The sequence below is a fragment of the Quercus suber genome, unplaced genomic scaffold (genome assembly GCF_002906115.3).
Source record: "Quercus suber isolate HL8 unplaced genomic scaffold, Cork oak 2.0 scaffold_885, whole genome shotgun sequence".
Lineage (NCBI taxonomy): Eukaryota > Viridiplantae > Streptophyta > Magnoliopsida > Fagales > Fagaceae > Quercus > Quercus suber.
This window is the reverse complement of record NW_027070312.1, coordinates 27,834-41,173: the sequence shown is the minus strand read 5'-3', so window position 1 is coordinate 41,173 and position 13,340 is coordinate 27,834. Positions and strand designations below refer to the sequence as shown.

The window sequence follows — 13,340 nt, the reverse complement described above, 5'->3', positions numbered from 1 at the left end:
AGGCTCTCGACCGAGCTGGAGTTGAATCCTCCTCAGAGCTGAGGAAACCTGAAAATATCTACTTCCCTCCAGCTATTCGAGCCTCCACTCCTTCTATTCCACAAGGGGAGGTAGCTTTTACTGTTACTGAGCCACCCAAGGAGGTTCAGACTCAGGCCCCTCCCACACTCAATCAGCAGGAGCAGTCATCAGTGCCTGAAAAAGCAAAGGATCTATCCTCGGCCAAAGAAGTAGCAGGGCCCAAAAACGGAGCGACCTCTCATACTTTTGAACAGGCCTTAGCCTCAACTACCCTGCCTGCCGGAAACGCTCCCACGGCGCAGGAAAAGGACGTTCCTTCTGAGGTAGCTGGCAAAACCCCTCCCAAGCTCCAAATAAAGTTAACCAAATAGATGCTTGTAGTTAAATTCCTTTTAGTGTCCTTTTCATCTCATTTTTCCTTCTTTCCCCTCTCTTTTTTTAAAATCCTTTTAAGGATGTTCCTGGTTACAGCGCGTAGTTCTTCTTGGCAAATTATAAGAGATATTTGGGGTTTCGTTTATTTCCTGTATAACTTCATGTATGATTGTTCTTCATTACTTACGTTTGTTTATCTACTTTTCTTATGATCTCGAACTATAAAAAGGATGAAAGTTGACATGATAGGGAAGAATCATAACTTTATACTAGATTATTGAGAACTCAAAGCAGGCTATAACAGTGACCTCCGCGGCCTTATAAAGGCTCCCTGTAACATTCATTAGAGAATTACACGTACCTAGGATAGCATTTTTACCTTTCGTTCAGAGGGGTATCGATCCCCTTGAAATGCTTTAAGTGATGCTCATAGCATTTACTTCGATATGCATCTCTAGTCACACGAACCCCTTTCAGAAGACCTAGATTCCAAGTAAGTTTGATGTCTAAATAATTTGTTATAGCTTAGTTTCTGTTTAATACTTATATTTATAGTGCAATAATTTCCACTAAGTTGTGGTCCGAGGACCTGCCATGACTTAGCTTCTGTTTAATACTCCCATTCATAGTGTAATAATTTCCACTAAGTTGTGGTCCGAGGACCTGACATGACTTAGTTTCTGTTTAATACTTCCATTTATAGTGTAATAATTTCCACTAAGTTATGGTCGTTTCTGTTTAATACTTCCATTCATAGTGTACTAATTTCCGCTAAGTTGTGGTCCGAGGACCTGACATGACTTAGTTTCTGTTTAATACTTCCATTCATAGTGTACTAATTTCCGCTAAGTTGTGGTCCGAGGACCTGACATGACTTAGTTTCTGTTTAATACTTCCATTCATAGTGTACTAATTTCCACTAAGTTATGGTCCGAGGACCTGACATGACTTAGTTTCTGTTTAATACTTCCATTTATAGTGTAATAATTTCCACTAAGTTGTGGTCCGAGGACCTGACATGACTTAGTTTCTGTTTAATACTTACATTCATTTCAGAAGCACATATTGCGAAAGCAAGATAAATTATAAAGGAAAGTAAAGCACAACTTGTTAATAATAATACCTTCTTAGGTTGCTTACATTCCAGGGATGGAGTATGGTTTTTTCATCTAAATCTTCTAAATAGTAAGCCTCTATCCCCGCCACAGATGTAATATGATATGGCCCTTCCCAATTGGGCCCCAACTTTCCCCAGGTTGGGTTTTTGGTATTTCCCAAGACCTTCCTCAACACCAAGTCTCCCGGAGCTAACGGCCTTAGTCTGACGTTTGCATCATAACCCTGCTTCAGCTTGTGCTGGTAGTACGCTAATTGAACCATAGCTTTTTCTCGTCGCTCGTCTATTAAGTCCAGACTTTTCCTTAACAGCTCATCATTCCCATCTGGGGTGAAATTACTGGTTTTCAATGTCGGAAAGCCAGTTTCAATAGGGATCACGGCCTCAGCTCCGTACGTCATTGAGAATGGGGTCTCCCCTGTTGATCGTCGGGGCGTCGTCCTATACGCCCAAAGAACATGCGGAAGTTCTTCCACCCATCTTCCCTTTGCATCATCTAACCTTTTCTTAAGTCCACCCACTATGACTTTATTGACAGCCTCGGCCTGTCCATTTCCCTGTGGATAGGCTGGGGTGGAATACCTATTCTTTATCCCCACGTCGGAGCAATACCTTCTGAAAGCCTTGCTATCAAATTGCAGACCATTGTCCGAGATGAGAGTTTGAGGAACCCCAAATCGGGTAATGATATTCCTTAATAGGAATCTTTTGACGTCCACATCCCTGATGTTAGCCAGAGGCTCAGCTTCAACCCACTTCGTGAAATAATCCGTGCCAACCAGCAGGTACTTCTTATTTCCTACTGCTCTAGGGAAAGGGCCATCGATATCCAAGCCCCACTGAGCGAAAGGCCAAGGACTAGAAAGAGGATTGAGAACTCCTCCAGGCTGATGAATATTTGGTGCGAACCTTTGGCATTGATCGCATTTCCTCACATATTCCTGTGCTTCCTTTTGCATGCCTGGCCACCAGTACCCTTGGGTGATCGTCCTGTGAGACAAAGACCTTCCTCCGGTGTGACTGCCACAAATTCCTTCATGTAGTTCTTCTAGCAGATCCTCCGACGCTTCAGGGCGTACACAGAGCAGATAAGGCCCAGAGTAAGAACGTTTGTACAACTTCTTATCCTCGGATAGCCAAAATCGGGGAGCCTTCCTTCGTATCTTTTCTGCCTCTGACTTGTCCTCGGGCAGCGTATCCTTCTCAAGGAATAGTATTATAGGATCCATCCAACTACGCACTGAACTGATTTGGTTGACCTGCAGCGTTTCTGTTGTTCCTCGGGTAGGTGTGCCCAAGTCCTCGATCATGATCATCTGAGGTAAGTTTTGAGCCGAAGAGGTGGCAAGAGTAGCCAGAGAGTCTGCATGGGCATTTCCACTCCTAGGGATATGGGTTATTTTAAAAAATTCAAATTTGGGTTGTATACGCCTAACCTGGCTCAAGTATTCCTGCATTCTTGTATCTTGAGACTCTAGTTCCCCTCTGACTTGGCCCACCACAAGCCCCGAGTCCGAGAATATTTCCACAGCCCTTCCGCCCAGCTTATTGACCATTGCCATTCCTGTTAATAAGGCTTCATACTCCGCTTCGTTATTAGTAGCTGAGAATCCCAACCTAAGAGACTTCTCAATGATGACTTTCTCAGGAGATATCAATACAAGTCCTACTCCAGACCCCCGCTGATTTGCTGCCCCATCCACAGACACCGTCTAGGGTAAGATAGGTTGCGCGGAAATGAGGCCAACCGATTTTTCATCCATACCACCTGGGCTCGTCTCTGTCTCTTCAGGACCTTCAGCAAACTTAGCCACTAGATCGGCAAGCACCTGACCCTTCACGGAAGTACGGGGCATATACTTGACATCAAAAGCCCCTAAAATTGTGCCCCACTTGGCAACCCTACCAGTATAGTCTGCACTTCGAAGTACTGCTTTGATCGAATATTGAGTCAGGACAACCACTGTATGCGCCTGAAAATAGTGGGGAAGTTTTCTGGTGGCGTGCACCACTGCTAAAATGGCCTTTTCCAATGGCAGGTAGCGTATTTCAGCCTCGTGAAGAGACTTACTCACATAATAGACCGGCCGCTGTACTCCATTGTCCACTCGTATCAGAACAAAACTAATCGCATAAGTGGTGATCGCCAGATAGGAAAAAAGAACCTCATCTACCTCGGGGCTAGACATGATGGGTGGCCGAGATAGATACTCCTTCAGCTGCTGAAATGCTAAGTCGCACTCCTCAGTCCATTCATATCCTTTCCACTTGTGGAGCAGTAAGAAAAAAGGCCTGCACCTATCCGCCGATCTGGATATGAATCTATTCAATGCGGCGGTCATCCCGGTCAGCCTCTGGACTTCCTTGGGATTCCGAGGTGGTTGCAAGTTAGCTATGGCTCTAATCTGATTAGGTTTAACTTCAATTCCCCTATGGGTCACCATGTAACCCAGGAACTTACCTGAACTTACCCCGAATGAGCATTTGGATGCGTTCAGCCGCAATTTATGCCTCCTTAAAATCTCAAAAGTGTTGTTAAGGTCCGTTACGTGCTCGGCCACTACCTTACTGTTTACGACCATATCATCAATATAGATCTCAATGTTTCTGTCCAACTGCTACTCAAACATTTTCGTCATCATTCTCTGATAGGTAGACCCTGCGTTCTTCAAACCAAAGGGCATTACCTTGTAGTGGTAATTTCCAGTGGGAGTGAGAAATGCGGTCTTCTCCTGGTCGTCCAATGCGAGTGGGATCTGATGGTAGCCTTGAAAGGCATCCAAGAAACTCATCCGAGGATGGCCCACCGTAGCATCCACCAACTGATCTATACGGGGCATAGGAAAAGGGTCCTTTGGGCACGCTCTGTTAAGATCCGTAAAATCAACACACACACGCCACTTTCTATTTTTCTTTTTCACTACGACTGTATTGGCCAACTACTGAGGATAAAATACCTCCTTGATTGCCCCAACCTGCTTTAACTTGGTCACCTCATCTTTAATAGCCTCGACGTGTACCTTGGACGGACGCCGAGGTGGTTGTTTCTTTGGAATACACGAGGGGTTGACATTCAGATGATGACAGATGAACTCCGGATCCACTCCCGGGGCTTCATAGGCACTCCATGCAAACACATCAACGTTTCTTCTAAGAACTTCGACCAACTGTTCTTTCTCCAACAAAGGCAACTGAGCCCTGACCTGAAAATACTTCTCTGGATCATCACCAACGTTCACCCTTTCCAAATCTTCACACCTCATTTCCTCTGGGGACGCACCGAATTGGGCTCCCTGAACCCTTGATTGCTATAAATCACCCTCGGTTACAGCCGATGTGCTTATCTCTGGCCGATGCTGAATGGCCATTATCATACACTGCCTAGCCATGTTCTGGTTTCCCAAAATCTCTGAAACCTCGCCCCCTGAGGGATACTTCACTTTCTGATGAAGGGTGGAAGAAACAGCCCCCAAAGCATGCAACCATGGTCTTCCCAAAATAGCCGTATACGGAGAAAAGGCATCCACCACAATAAAATCCACCTCCACCATATCTGAACCAGTCTGCACGGGTAATCTAACCATTCCCAACGGGGTGACCGATTTGCCTTCGAAGCCCACCAGCGGGGAGTTATACGTTGTCAGATCTTCAGGTTTCAAATTTAACCCCCTGAATAAATCAGGGTACATTACCTCGGCGACACTTCCATCATCAACCATCACTCTCTTAACGTCATACCCTCCGATCCTAATCGTAACCACCAAAGCATCATCATGCGGTTGTATGGTTCCTCTTTTATCCTCTTCTGAGAAGCCTAACACCACCGAGGTGCCCGGTCTGGCTTTCTTCGGCCTCGAACTGGAGCCCTCTTCCGAGCACTGAGACACAAACATTACCCTGGAAGGGCAAGATCTAGTTCTCCCCGGGGCAGCGAATATAACGTTTATCGTGCCCAAAGGAGGTCCCCTTAAAGCATCCCCCTGAGACGCCGAGCCTGCGTGGCTTCCTCGGCCGCCGGACTGATGCAGAAATTGGGTCAACTTCCCCTCTTGCACCAACTGCTCCAAGTGATCCCACAGATTGTTACAATCTTCGGTGATATGTCCGTGGTCTTGATGGTACTGGCAGTAAAGATTCCGATTACGCTTTGCAGGATCCCCCGCCATCTTATTAGGCCACCTAAAGAACGACTCGTCCTTTATCTTCTCCAAAACTCGCTGCACTGGTTCTCGGAACACGGCGCTAACCACCTGCGAGTTGGCAGGCCCTGACTGCCCCCCAAAGTCCCTCCGAGGTCGGTTGTTGTTATACCGGTCCGACCTGAAATCCCTCCTCTCTTGAGTTACTGCTTTAGACTTTCCTCTGCCTTGCATCTGATCTTCCTCTACTCTTCTATATTTGTCTATCCGATCCATAAGCTGACGTACACTAGTAACAGGCTTTCCAGTCAGAGACTTCCTCAAACCGTGCTCGGTTGGAAGACCCTCCTTAAAAGTGTTCATAGCCACGTCGTCGTGAGCCCCATCCACCTCGTTGAACATTTCCCAGTACCGGTCTGAGTAAGCTTTTAGGGTTTCCCCTTCCGGCATAGACATGGATAGTAGCGACCCCAAGGGTTGAACAACCCTTCTACATGTAATAAAACGCGCACCAAAGGCCTGGGTAAGGTTCTCAAAAGAGTCAATAGTATTAGTTCTCAAGCCATTAAACCACCTCATTGCCACTGGGCCCAGGCTAGATGGGAAAACCTTGCACATTAAGGCTTCATCCCTGGCATGAATAGCCATTCTCTGGCTGTAGTGGCTAACATGTTCCACTGGGTCTGTTCGACCATTATAAATGGTGAACACAGACTGGTGGAATCGCCGAGGAAGACTAGCATCCTCAATATGTCGCGTGAAGGGCGACTTAGAAACCTGATCCAAAGCCTTGTTCAAGGCATCATTCCCCCGACCCTGGCGAGTCAGGCTCTTATTTCTTCGCCCACGGTGGTACTCCTCCTCACACGAAAAAGATTCGCTGGGTGGAGTTCTCGACCTTTGCCTGTAACTGGTGTCATCCGACTCCTCAGAGGAGTGCCTAGAGTTATGAGCCTTACGCTTTCGTCGCTCATATCGCAATTCCCTCTTCAACTTGTTAATCTCACGCTGGAAATTTCCTCCGCTCTTTACAGGGGAGGCATGGCCTTTCCCCCGAGAGCGGCTTCTATCTGTATGGATTGTTCGGGTACTCCCTTCATGATCCTCCCCGTGCCCGTGGTCCACCAACGGATTACTGTGCTGAGAGCCTCTAGACTCTGCCTGGTGCTGATTAGCATCTGCCTGTTGCGGGCCTGTCAATGGTTGCTGCGGTACTCCCTCTTCCACCGTGAGTATCACACCTGCCCTTCCTTCTCAACAGATCAAGTTCTCCCCACAGATGGCGCCAATTGTAGGGACTCAATTTGGATTTGACCCTGAGTAAGAATGGGTTTTCAGCCCAACAAGCCCAAATAATAAATTTTTAGAGCATGGGTACAAGAACTAGTGCTGTTTGACAGGAAATGTTATACTCATCAAGTAATAAGGGATATTTTAGGTTCATTCCTTGAGAAAAACTCTCCTCGGCTTTCTCTCAGTCCGTCTCTCTTTTCTTCTTTCTTCTTTTTTTGAAAAAGACTACCCTCCTCCACAATTTCATTCGTTTCTATATTATATACCCTGTTCTCCCCTCCGTTTCCATTGTACACGTGTAGTTCTTATCGTGGGAGCTCCTTTCTGTCCCATCTAGCACCTACCGGAACGTTCTGCTCAGTGGCCATAAAGCTGCTTAGTCACTGTTCAGGTATCACCTCCATATTAATGCGGCCAGAGGGTTAGCTGGAAAGCATTTAATGTGGAGGTGATGGCCTTGGAAGATATTTGATACCTTCCCCGACTCCCCCTTAGGTCTATACCCAATTTCCAGTTCAGATACAACTTAGCGGAATCTCTTCAATAAAATGAAAGTTACATTCACCTCGGATTTTGGCGTCCTCGGACGTACGTTATGCCACTGTATACAATATCCACTCCTTTCTCCTATATTATCCATTTAATAATAATAATAAAACTTTTTTAGGCTATCCTCGGATAACTAAGCGTCCTCGGATTGGGCCGTTGGGCCCCGAGCCCACTTCTGAGAATTACTATATCTTTTTAACCAACAGGCCTCACATATATATATATATATATTGTTTAAAAACTCAAAAAATTTGAGCATTCCGTCTTGATTAGAGCTTATTATCTTTTTGAAAAGAAAATATTTATATTTTTTTCCCTTTAAAATATCTCAAGATATTAAACATAACTATTAATTTTTTTTTTTCTTAAGATATTAGATTATGAAATTAGTTTTAAAAATTTTAAATTTTTTATACATTTTTATTCTTTGTCAAATTAACTATCCCATTTAACATTTATAATTTTGTTTTATATTTTGAAATGTTGATATTGTGTAGTAGTGAAACTTGTGCGTTTATTTTAATTAAATTTTCAAATGGTAGTCTAGACTTCTTTGTGTTTGTGCCAATAGATTCAATACCGAACTGAAAATCGTTTCAGTTTCATCAAGGAAATGATACATTTTTGAGTTTACCGCAATTTTGCAATTTTATAAATATACACACACTTAAAAAAAAAAAAAAAAAACTTATATTGTATAAATTAATATTCCAAAATTTATTCCAAAATTTTACTCTTTTTTATGCATTCAAACTTTCTAAAAAAAAAAAAAAGCTAATGCCTAGCCCACTTCACTACCTAATAAAAAATAAAAACTAAATAAGAGTGGTAAAAAATCTAAAATAAAAGAAGCGTAAACGGTTTCGGCCTTTTGGGTTTTCCATGAAATTAAAAAAAAATAATAATAATAGAAAGTTAAAAAGTGGCATCCGCCTAGTAACTTTGGTCAAATAAAAAGTGGGTAGGAGGGAATTGTGAACAGTGGAGAAGTAATCTTGGGTTTCTCTGCTAACATTTTCTTCAGAACCCAAGACAAGAAAAAATGCCGAAAGAGAGAGAGAAAATACTGGTAAATGAAGGTTTCACAATGGCGAAGAGGTGCTGTACCTGTAAGTAGCAAAAAAATTTTAGAAACTCATTTCAATTTATACTGGTCCGGAATGAAGCTACCGCCAAAAAGCACCAAAATGGGTAGGTATGGCCAAAACAAGCCAAAAACGCCCCGGTATTTAGGATGGTACGAATCAGCCCAGTTGCTGTACAGCTCCAAAACTCTCTTGGTTGTGCTATTTATTTATTTATATAGGAGATAAAAATTCTATTTTAGTTTAATTTAAATGTATATGTGTGTGAAACTCTCTTCTAGAGGTTTAAACACCGACCTTATGGCCTATTTGGAAGTTAAAAAAAAGAGGGGAGTAAAGTAGAGGGAGAGAGAATAATTCGATTATCTTGTTTGAAAGTTTTTTAAAAAAAGAGGGATAAGAGTTTGGAGGGATTTCAACTACTTCTAACTTCTTATTTTTAATTCTTCCAAATTAGAGAGATTTGAAAAGAGAGTAAAATAAATAAATTATTGAACAAATGAATCCCTCAATTTATTATTTCTAAATTAACAAAATTATAAACAGATTATATAAATAATATTTGTTTGTTTCCTGAGAAAATTAAACTCTCTCTTCAAAACCTTCTGGCAAAGACCCATTTCCGTAGCTATCTCTGATTACCCAAATGAATGACGCCTTTGAAGATTCAAGGCCTAACCCAATCTCCAAAAGCTGTGACTTTGAAAAATTATATAGACTACCAAAACAAAAATAGAGCACCGAGTTGGTTTTCTTCGAGTCCAGCCATGTAAGCACTTGATCTTTGTCAATGGAAGCTATATTCCCTCTCTCCGCTATGTCCAAAGCTTAAGGTGAATGAAAAAAATAAAAACGAATCTCATTAGCTAGGGCAAAAGCCATGACGTCAGAGCTTACGAATTTGAATCCCAACACGGAGTTCTCTGAAAAGCCTTCCAAAGCCAAAGAAGAAGGCGAGCTATCTTCCGACGATGCCGACGACGACGGTGAGGACAATAACAACGACGTATTGCTCTCCAAAACCCTAGCTCATATTCAAACTTTTAGCTAGTTTTATTATATTTTTGGTTTCATCGAGTTCAATGCTTGATTTTTGCGTTTATGTGCCGTTTCTCATTACTTGGCCTCTGTTTGGTTGCTGAGAAAACAGAGGACAATAGAGGAAACCGATTTTTTTTTTTTGGTTCTTCTTCAGTTTTGTTCACTAATAAGGAGCTTTCACTTAGAACAAGATACATAGTTGTATTGGTCGAGTAGTCACAAATGATAATGAATCTGAGATTTAGAAGCTCCTTTATTTTTCTTTTCGTATAATTTTAGCTACCACAAGGCCTTATCGAAAATTTTATTTGAAAAAAAAATTCACTAACATATTCTAATAGGGTAAAATTAATCATAAACCAATATTGTAAGTCCATTTTTAAATAGAGATAAATTTGTCTATTTAAATTATTTCTTTTCCTCTTTATCCTAATTTTTAAAACATCCAAATAAGAGGAAAGGATAATTACTCTCTTTCCCTTTATTAATTTTAAAAACATTCAAATAAGATAGAGGATAACCATTCCTCTCTACTCTCCTCCCCACTACTCTCCTCCCTCTCTAAACTTCCAAACATGCCATTACTCTCCATCCCCCACAAGCACTTAAACTTATAGAGTAATCATCGCGCCAAAAGTATGCGGTAGTGTGCTATTTATTTTTATTAACAATGTTAAGATTTGTATAATTATTTAACAAGTATCAATTTGTGGAGCTGAGCTTTAATTGCAAGTGATAAATACATATTTTTTATATAAAAAAAAAAATAAATTTCAAGAAAAATACGGGTTAATCTGATTCGCAGCCAAATAGGCCTTTTTTTTTTACTAAACTCGACCTGCTAGCCTGTTTTTCAAGGCCTACATTTTAGGGTTTGTTTTAACTTTCAAGTTTCAACACCATTGTACCATATCCAGGATGTGAATAAGGTGAGGTGGCCCAAAAAATTGATGAGGTTTTTGAATCCATTAATTTGTCTTTAAGTTAAAATTATTAAGTATTTTCGGAATACTATAAATACATACTTCCCCCTCTTACATAAATGATAGGTCTCACCATGAATTTAATTAGTGAGACTCACCATTCATGTGAAATGAGAGAGTACGCATTTATGGTATTCTGAGAGTACACAATAATTTTCCCGTTTTATGCTAAATTGTTAGTTTTATAACTAATTAATAATGTAACATACAAAACTCAAAAGAAAATATTTTCTAAAAGTAAATGTGAATAGGCAATTACGAGTCTCAGTCATAGTAATTCAATCAGACGACAGTAAACAAATTCTAGTTTTAATAGATTAAAACGTATTACCTATTGTTTAATGTTGGAAATTAAGGAGTGGTTGCGTATTGTCTGAAATAGTACACGTACGCTTAGACAATAACTTGTTAAATTTACAACAACTTGTTAGTTGTTAGTACTATGAAGAGAGAAATCAACCTGTTAAAGAAAGACTGGGGGAAAACTTAATTGAACTGTAGTAAGGTTACATTATACAGTACAGTTCATCCAATTTTCCAATCACAGCATTTCAACTGAAAATTATTAAAAATTCCTTTGTTAAGTTTTCTTGTGGACTTCACCGCACTCCGCTTAGGTGTCGCATTATGATTGGGAGCCTCAACATACTGTATGGGAGGGAACTGGATGCACATAGAAGAAGGATTCAAAATAATAAAACAAATATAAATAAGTTGTGAATAGAAGCAACCATCACAGGACGAAGCCTACCCCATAACAACATAACTTCAGGAGACAAATCACAAGAATCAATCTCAATCAACCCCCTTTTAAGTCTTCTTCTTCTCAAGCTTAGTAAGACAGATCATAGAGAGAGATAGAGATCGAGATGGCAAGTGGTATTCTGGAGGTTGTGCTGGTTGATTGCAAAGGCATTCGAGAGAAAGAATTCTTGGGTAATTAATTTTTTTTTTTTCATTTGCTTTCATGGGATTACTTGGAATCTCTTTTTTTCTCTTTTTAAGTTATTGCTAAGTTTGATTTAAAGTTGGCTAAGAGATCCGAAATTTACAGTGAAAATGAATCCATACGTTGTGATTCGATATGGAAATCAAGAGTGTAAGAGCAGCGTGACTCGAGGTTAGCCAACATGATCCATTTATTATGTGCATGTACACTGCAATGCATGTGTCTTTCTTTTTTGGGAACATTTAAATTTCTTTGATAACAAAAGGAGTTTAAGTAATTGTAGGAGAAGGAAAGAAACCAGTATGGAACGAGAAATTTACGTTCAACGCTGAGTACCCAGGTGGTGAAGATCACAAATATAAGCTTACTTTTCATATCATGGACAAGCACGAGATCTCTGATGATGTTTTTGTTGGCGAAACCACGTAAATTTCTATCTCTCTCTCAAAAGAAAATTTATTGAGATTGTTGAGAAAGTATGTTTTTTCAGAAAACATAACTAAATCAAATCAAATAAAAAGAACCCTATAAAATATAAATCTTTGAAACCTTCTCTGACTAATTAATATTGTTTACCGTTACTTTGACTTGATTAAATTGCTAAAGATTCAAAACTTATTTATCATTTTAATTTGGCTAATCTTCATGTGTACAGAATATATGTTAAGGATGTTGTGTCGCTAGGGGTGGAAACGGGAAAGGCTGAACTTCGTCGAGGCAAGTATAGGGTTGTCCTTCCTGACAAGACTTATGCCGGAGAGATTTGTGTTGCAGTAAATTTCACTTCAAATGTCTAAACAAATTTATTTACAATAATGCTACATACACAAACTTGCGGAGACACCTTTTGATTAGCGCAATATTATTTTGATTAAGACAGCCTCCACCATCATCAATATTATTGTATACCAATCATAACCTGATACCTCAATAGTTATGAAGAATATTATGAAATTTTGTAGTTTCATTGAACTTATTGTTTATGTAATATGTTAATGTGTTGTTCCTTAACTCTTTTTTTTTTTTTTTTTTAAGACTAGTTATTGTTGATTATTATTGTGCTCATGAGTGAGTTTGATAAAAATTGGGTAATAGTGTCCCATTTTATAGCCCCAAATAAAAATTGTCCCTTAATTTTTTGACTCATAATGTAGCTTGGTAGATAGACTTTTTGTGGTTGGTACGAGTCTCTTCCCATCTCCTCTCTTCTTCTCTTGGTAATCTGTCCTGAGAATGGAAATGGGCTATGTCCTCCTCTTCTTCACCTTAATAAAATAATAAATATATTTCATTTAGTCACCAAGATGGGCTGGAACTTGGAAATCCCTCAGTTCAATTAGAAACTCCAGGTTTTGCTTCTTTATTGCTTGGAGTCCATCAGTGTATCTTGCCTGCACAAATGAGGGCCCGGCTGTTAAGGTGGGCTTGAACGTACCTAGAGTTTTAGCTTTCCCACTGCATGGTCCAACTAAAAAAAATGAGTAGCTTCTGAACTAGTAATTGAAATCCAGAATAAATTAGTTCAGGCATTACATTAGAAAAAAGGTAAAAAAAATTTGGAATTCATTTAAAATGATAGGGTAAAAGTTTCTACTAAAGTAGATGAAGCTAACATGAATTGAGCATTCCTTCTTCATTAGAGCTATATTATTATCTCTTTGAAAAGAAAATATTTATACTTTCTTTTTCCCTTTAATGCATTTTCATATATATATATATATATAATCCTTTTAATTTTTCTTGCAATATAATTTTATTTTTTAGGATAAATTTGATCTAGTTCTTAAG

General features: G+C 40.1%; 2 protein-coding genes across 2 annotated transcripts; one reads left to right on the top strand and one right to left on the bottom strand.

Moving 5' to 3' along the window:
- Positions 1–4,821: 4,821 nt before the first annotated feature.
- Positions 4,822–7,278, bottom strand: LOC136065212 (uncharacterized). Its single transcript, XM_065768067.1, has 2 exons — positions 7,212–7,278; positions 4,822–6,902 (listed from the first exon to the last, which is right to left on the bottom strand). Exons 1-2 carry the CDS (start codon positions 7,276–7,278, stop codon positions 4,822–4,824), a joined length of 2,148 nt encoding a protein of 715 aa, XP_065624139.1.
- A 4,080-nt stretch (positions 7,279–11,358) lies between these two features.
- LOC111983160 (elicitor-responsive protein 1) lies at positions 11,359–12,563 on the top strand. The gene is made up of 4 exons (XM_024014824.2): positions 11,359–11,539; positions 11,658–11,723; positions 11,836–11,977; positions 12,208–12,563. Exons 1-4 carry the CDS (start codon positions 11,473–11,475, stop codon positions 12,347–12,349), a joined length of 417 nt encoding a protein of 138 aa, XP_023870592.1. The 5' UTR covers positions 11,359–11,472; the 3' UTR covers positions 12,350–12,563.
- The last annotated feature ends 777 nt before the right edge of the window (positions 12,564–13,340 follow it).